Genomic DNA, 7,500 nt, shown 5'->3' with positions numbered 1-7,500 from the left:
GACACTGGTCGGAAGGGCGCTTAAATTTAGAGGAGAAAAGTGCTGACGAAGTGCGAACGTCAAGTGCTGACGTTCTTCATAAAACCTCAAATGTGGCTATTCCACATTGCTGTTTTACTGACGATGGCAAAGAAATGGACAAAAGTGAAAAATTCACGTGCAGAGCGTACAATGCAAAGCTATTGTTTTTATTCATTAAATATGCAAAATTGTGACGTTCTCGTTGCCGTCGCCGTTGTCGTTGCTTAAGCTCCCTAACATTGAAGCTTAAGATCTTAACAGTTGTAAGGCGATCGGGATTGGAAGAACTGAATCAGTTAGCTGTTTTAAATTAAGTCGTTGTTCAGATAAATCCGGTACTGACTGAAGACAAAGTGAAGAAATACGGAAGTCAAACCGGAGACAAATCCGGTTTGTGGTGATTGTGGTCAGAACAGGATTTAGCCCCGGGGAATTCGCTGACGAATCTATAACTTGGGGCACTGGGCCACGCCATCTTCCTTATGAAACTCTTAATTCATCTTTTGTTTTTAACAGATAGACCAACCAATCGGCCGATTAAGGATCCCAAACCCATCATATTTACCAGGCCAACCGAAACTGAAACCCATCATTTGCAGTCGCAAAATACGAAAACAGGTTTTCATCAGCAACTAAGAAGCGACAAAAGGACGTTAGAGGGAGATGGACTCAGCGAAACGAACAGTTTTTCCTCGCTTGTTGAAGGTAAGTTAACGCTTTTGAAATCCCATTGTACAAAGATAATTCTCTGATCTCGGGACAAAGACAAAATTTAAGTTCGGGTTAGGGTTTAGGGATAGGGTTAGCCCTAATCCTAACGTTTTGGAGGCTCTTACGTGACATGTTATTCCTTTTTCACCAGAACCAAACACAGATCACTTAACAGGCGAATTGAATGCTCAAAGTTCCCATATCAAAGGCCCATTTCAGGACCGAGCCAAAGTAAATTCTTTGCGCCGTCCGAAAGTGGTCCTTAATGTGCCAAAGGAGATGAGAGCCAGTATTGCATCGTACAGGAATCGCTTTAACATGTATCTTAGAGCTACCGCCACTCACGAGCAGGGAGAATTTGACCCTTGTGGACTTTTAAATAGGTAAGTGTATCTGAAGGGACCATTTGTTTAGGTGTTGGTATGTCTTATGATTCAGACCGGGTAAGGAAAGGAACGGAACGGAAAGGAACCTCTTATTTAAGTGTCTTGACGTTCTAGCGCACTAATCGGGGACACTGTAAACTGGAATTAACAAATAAACGCAAATCAAATTTTGGTTTTGTCGGTGCAGAGTAGAGACTGAGAACCAACAAACTCAACCCACATATGAGGTCGAGTCTGGGAATCGAACCCGGGCCACATCGGTGGGAGGCGAGTGCTCTCACCACTGCGCCATCCATGCACCCCTAAGTAAGTGGACTTTGCACCCCAGACTTTTTTTCGCCTTCAAATCAAATCTATTACTTAATTATAAATAATATTAAAATTAACTCCAATAATTAACTTTAAGTGTCAAGACTCGTAGCGCTGGAGAACTAATTGGGGACACTGTCTACTGAAATCGAATCAAATGTTGGTTTTTAAGGAGAGGGGAAGGCCGGAGAACCTGGGGAAAGACCTCTCGGAGCAGAGTAGTCGCTTTGTAATTTTATAATAGTAGTAGTTATAAATCATTTCTTATATTTCTTACTTGTAAAGAGGCGCAATTCAGGTTTTTAACTGCAATGTTTTCTTAATAAACACAGTCTATCTATCTATCTATCTCTATCAACAAACTCAACCCACTCAGAATCCTGATTCTCAAAACCAATTTGTTATAGGATCAGTGAAGATCTTCTAGACGACGCTTTACTTGAAGTGGGAAATGAACTTGATCGCGTGTGCGATGATTACGCTGAAGATCTGTACAATGAGGAGTTTGTGTCTGTCAATTCAGACACGTGATCTCACATACCAGACACCGAAGTTCAACCTTTGTGGTGGTCCTCTTCGTTTCGCCTTATCTTGCAGCGTGCATTAAGATCATATTAAGTGGCGGTTTTCGCAATTGTGGAATTAATCCTCGAACCTTCTAACGGAGACTTAACCCACATCACAGCTGTTTCTTGTCCTTGTGGTGCCCTTTCAACATGTCATGGCTTGCTTACGTGTAGTACGCCTGACTTGGGAGTGTCCGACCGTAGGATGAGTCCACAATGTTCCATCTGCCAAACCCGAAACCACAGCTGACCTCAGCCCGTAAAATGCTGTGCAAATGGAGATCTGTTTTCTCGCTGACCTTTAGGGGGCTTTCATTTATTGGTGCATTGGGGAGGGAAGGTTGGCGAAATGGTATGGGTGAGGAAGCGGGGGGGGGGGGGGTGGGGTTTACGTTATTTTGGAAAAGTATTGAGGGGGGTTGTCAGGGGGGGGGGGGGGGGCAGCTCTTCCCATGAATCAGTCCCATTGTTGGGGTTTTCCTTTTTTCCCCTGTGTGATACAGCATTGCTTTATAACTACACACCATGTGTGGGCTGGTTTTAAAAGTGACAGATACAATATGTTATATGGTGTGCAAGCTGAACAGGGGCGTGGCGACCAAAATAAAAAAATAATAATTTATTTTATTGCCAACGAGCAAGCCCAGCGAAATATTGCAGCAGGCAGAAAAATTCTCGATCGTTGTGTGAAAAGTGTAATGTAAGGCTATGTAGTGTAATGTAAGATTCCCTGGAGATTTTAGACCAATGAAAGCGCGTGTTTTGATGTGTGATGTCATTAGACAAACTTGCGTGACGCGTCCGACTATTGATGATCTTGTGCTCGGATGTGAGTGCAAAACACATTTTTCCCATTTCCCTGACTATTGTGTTGTGTACAGTTGCTTTGAGTGTCCTTTAATATTTATTTTCGAACCATCGTGTTCTATATTGAGTGAACGAGCTCAAAACTAAACTTATCGGCCACTGTTGTCAATTTCGGATTTCGGCCCGCGAGTTGAGCACTTTGTTTTTCGTTTTGTAACCATTGAGTAGTAAACAATTTAATTTAATTTTTTAAAGAAAATATGTTGTCTGCAAAGTACAAAATTTCTCTTGATTCCCAAAAATGCCCTCGATTAAGAAAAAATGCCCTCTGTCTCAGCCAATCAGCGCTCAGTAATTTTGCCCTTTGTTGATAAGCAAAATAAACATGTTCAAGTTCATGTGCGAGAGAGTTTGACTGGCCCGTTACATGGTCCACGCTGGAAAGTCTGAAAACGCTTTGGCGATTTTTTACATGGCACTGATTTTATTCAACTTAATTATTGTATTTCCCTGTAAAATTATGGCCGTTCAAAAATTATTGTATTAAGTTGAGTTGCAGTACTTTCGAATAAAAAAATTACGACTACTGTTGGGTGTTTTGGAACTCTGATACAAATCTGTAAACTGTGTATTATATTGACTGTTTCGTTGGCACTTAGCGATAGCTACTACTAGTTTTATTTATTTACATATTTGCCTATTAATATTCATGTCGTAAGGGAGACGTCTTGCCCTTTTCCTGTAGCCACATTTAGAGTTTATAATGCACTAGTCTAATATACACTTTTATTAAAAACTGAACTACGGATATCAGTTCAGGAACGCGTCAGCACTAAAGCGAGCTGAAAACATTTTTTCAGCTCTGAGAAAAAATGGCCGACAAAAGCCGTTTTAGACCGGAATTGAGGGAGGCAGAAATCGATGTTGTTTCTACTCGGGCTTGCTGGATATAAAATGATTATAAAGGACTCGGCGGTTATCCATCAATTCATATCCAGCGCACCCTCGTAGAATAATTGTTAAATATCAGTATTACCAAAGGTTGACAAATAAACAACAAAATTACTGGACTTTTCCTAGGCTTCCGGCTTTGCAACTATTAAGTTGCCCACTTAACTGTCCTGATCTCGTTGCTTTCTCTTTGATGCTACGTTTCTATTCATCCAAATACAAAAAAGGCAACTTACCAGAAACAGAACGCAAATATTTAGATTCGAACGAATTCTCTCGGATCATAGACATGACACAGTGCCACGCGACGTGCTCCGGAGTTCTGTGTTTTTGTAATTCACAAAGCAAGACTATATGAGTCGTCTGAAAACTTTTAAAGGCTTCTTTTAAATTGCATGTTGCACGTTAAGTTCATGAAGTTGCGTTTCTTCGTAATGTTTATCCCCGCTTTTTGTGTTTATTCAGCTTGGCTGGCCAATGAACAAGGCCTAATATAACTTACATAAATTCAGATACGTATATTAATTTTTGGCTATAGTGACGCAAATGAAACTTTGCACTCTTACAAAACACCGAATAACATTTGTCTTTTTCTTCTTACACTCGAAGGCTTTTGTCAAAGACGTGCATTTTAGCTATTTTTAACCAATCATACTTGAGCATTTCCACGTTACCAAACGAACAACCGCACGGTCGCTACTGTCGCTACGAGGCGGATGCATGATGGCTGATCCTTATCTTTCATGAAATCAATAAATCATGACAAAACATGAAGACAAAAATCAAGTGAGATGTTTGCTAGAAAATGACTCAAAAGTTTGGTTGCAGCCATAACAGCTTTTTCGTGTGTCCCAAAAGTTGATCAGTTGTTCTTTTCTTTTACTTGAAATGCCGACAAAAAGCAGTAGAACGTTATATCGAAGTTGTTGGGTAACGTGAGTTCCGGAACAAACAAGCGAGTTTAATACAGTTTCTTTTTAAATTAATGCACTCGGCGTCATATGTGGGTTGAGTTTGTTGGTTCTCTACTCTGCACCGAGAGGTTTTCTCCGGGTACTCCGGTTTCCCCTCTCCTCAAAAACGAACATTTGACTTGATTTACTTTCATTCTTAATTTCAGTTTACAGTGTCCCCAATTAGCGCTCCAGCGCTAGAACGACTAGACACTTAAATAAAGTTCCTTTCCTTTCCTTTATTCTTTCTCGGCAAACGCGCACGCCAATGTTAAGCCTATACTTTCGAACACTTTCGTTAATGTTTACCGAAATTGTTTGCCGGACCAGAAGGAAAAATACAGTTAATGGGAGACAGTTTTCCTTTGTTCAACGTTTCATAAAAGGTCTTCGGGCAAAATAATTCGTGAGCGGGCAATTGCAAATTTGGACCGAGCACTGAGGGAGCTAATATATATCTTTTTTTTTTAATCTTCAAACAAACCTAACCCACCACCCACGACCTACGACTCACGACCCACGACCCACCCACCCACGCCATTTAGCCTCACCCATCCATCCGTCGTTGCTAATTATTTTTTTTACAGGTGTATTATGATATAATAGCCAGGAAAGTGGCTGTAGACTTTCGGCCGACAATGTTTTTAATTAAAACCTTGAGTAAAAACGTGCTGGAGACTGCATGAAAGTAGTTCAATTTAAGTAAAAATTTGCTGGTCACTAGAAGTAGTTAAATTTGACATGAGAACATTTCATGTAATATGTTAGTTTAAAATCCAAAAATAAAAAAATAAAAAAAACAAAGCCGGCGCTCATATCTGAAGTACACTGTTTTACCAACAATGTGCTCGACAAGATTATTTGAGCTTTCCAGTGATAGGATATCAGAGTGGAGACCAATTTTTGCGAATTATTTTTTATTTTTGTTCTGTAATCCGATTCATTGAAAACGACATGTAAAAAAAAAAACTTTTTTTGATAAATACGACGTTGAAATTGAAATAGATTATGAATAAGCTTTCCCCTTTTCCACTCTTCCATCTATTCGATTAAATGACAGTGATCGCACATGCCAGATTAGTTGTCATGGTAATAGAAACTAGTGACACCTGGTTTCATTAAGTTTGGCTTCCTGGTATTTTAAATCAAATGGAGAAGCAAAAGAAAATCAACTGTTCACGGCCCTTCTACCGATTTCCTGTCAAGGGACGAATGAAATTCTTCTTTCGTCAATTGTCTTAAATATCTGATCCCATCTGTTTTTCAAGGACCTCTTTTTTATCAGCGACACTGTTTAGTCCGGTCAGGTTGTGAAGGTCATCAAAATGCGGCAGATTACCCACCAAGGAGGAAATCATCTGACGGTCCAGCAGCGCTGTTACTTAGCCAGAAATTCCCCGTAATTTTTATTTTTGCGAATGATGGATTTTCACAGTGAGAAAAAAGAATGTCGCATCAAGAGTTAATGTGATATTTGTTGATTCCAGTGGTTAACGATGTCGCATTTGCATCATCAGGTTCATTCGCCAAGTACTGACAGAAACGAAAAGATATCTTACCATAGATCTCTACCACCGTTTGATTTGAACAGTCGGGTCAAATTACCTCCAATTATAAAAAACGAGTTGCTCGGTGGTCGCAATGCCGCAAAAGCGACTCTACCGCCTCCAACCTTTCAAAATTTATCGACAAGTGTGTCGTCTTTTTCACGCGTCAACCGAGAAACTCAGCTGCCAACCAAATGGACAAGGACTTCAGAAACTAACGTGAACCACGTTGAAAAAAGCCCAATTCACTTCCCTAATTCGTACGTTGTCTTGCCGCCGATTGGACAGACGACTTCATGGTCTTATTCGGGAATTTCGACGTTGCAAGAAATCCCGCGTGATGTCGACCAAACACGCTCAAATGTGTCAAATCGAACGGCGCGCCGAAGACCTTCCTCACAAAGAAAGCGCACAGAAAATGAGAAGGCAGATGATCAAATCGAAAGACAGAGTAAACAGGTCAAACGTTTGCCAGATACAACGGCAACTGCACATGCAAACTCATCTGCGAGACGGGAATACACGAGCCAAAAGGATCTGTTTTCGCTAAACCACGCCACCTACCCCTACGATGATGCGTTACGAAGTCTGACAGAAGAACAAGTCGAGATTTGTGAAATTGAGCCTGTTCATGTTTTAGAAAGGCTAGAGCTGAGTAAAGAAGCATTAGAGTTTCTTGAAAGCAAAAACAGTCAAAGACGAGGTGGGAAATGTGTTGCTATTGATCCATCACTAAAATCTGCTGTTGATATCATACGAGATAATTTACTACGGCAAACCATGGAAGAACTCTGTATGATATGGTGAAGAGGAAAGCTTCACAAACTACCAAAACGTGTGATTAAAAAATAACTAAACTAAACAAAATATGTACAGACGCAATTGAAGTCCATATTTCTTGACTAAGGGAAGTGTATTTATGTAAATATGTATGTAATATCTATTGTGCCTTTTTTGGCCAAATGATTACGAAGGATCATCGACTACGAATTTTGCAGGTTGGGTGGCTCAAGGCTTAAAACAGGAGATGTTAATTATTTTATAAACTGATATGCCAACCTTTTTATAAATTGTTACTGTCTATATATAGCTGAGACTGTACTGGAAAATCGGGTTGCATTGGAAAGAAAATATCTCTTTTTCAGACATTTTTAATGCATTCTCAAAACACAGGCAATTTGTTTATCTCAATTCACCTTCCTTTTAATTGCATATTGTTTCTTACAATATTGAAAGATGACAATCGTAA

General features: G+C 40.1%; 2 protein-coding genes across 3 annotated transcripts in view; both read left to right on the top strand.

Annotated features, from left to right (window-relative positions):
* The window catches only part of LOC138047386 (protein moonraker-like), a 36,118-nt gene that overhangs the window by 17,857 nt on the left and 10,761 nt on the right, over positions 1-7,500 (top strand). Inside the window, exons 17-19 of one of the 2 annotated variants that reach the window (XM_068894225.1) lie at positions 538-726; positions 884-1,115; positions 1,835-2,356. In XM_068894225.1, coding sequence (XP_068750326.1) covers positions 538-726; positions 884-1,115; positions 1,835-1,958 — 545 coding nt within the window. In that variant the 3' untranslated portion in view covers positions 1,959-2,356. Of the gene's footprint in view, positions 1-537; positions 727-883; positions 1,116-1,834; positions 2,357-7,500 lie in introns of those variants that run through there. The other variant, XM_068894226.1, reaches the window with a different exon arrangement.
* LOC138044899 (uncharacterized) overlaps positions 5,873-7,500 on the top strand; it is a 2,946-nt gene continuing 1,318 nt past the window's right edge. Inside the window, exon 1 of the mRNA XM_068891286.1 lies at positions 5,873-7,500. This exon is cut by the window's right edge and continues 1,318 nt beyond it. Coding sequence (XP_068747387.1) covers positions 6,201-7,058 — 858 coding nt within the window. The 5' untranslated portion in view covers positions 5,873-6,200 and the 3' untranslated portion in view covers positions 7,059-7,500.

This window comes from Montipora capricornis, chromosome 4, assembly GCF_036669925.1.
Source record: "Montipora capricornis isolate CH-2021 chromosome 4, ASM3666992v2, whole genome shotgun sequence".
NCBI lineage: Eukaryota > Metazoa > Cnidaria > Anthozoa > Scleractinia > Acroporidae > Montipora > Montipora capricornis.
Note: the sequence above shows the minus strand (reverse complement) of the source record. Positions and strands in the feature narration are given on the sequence as shown.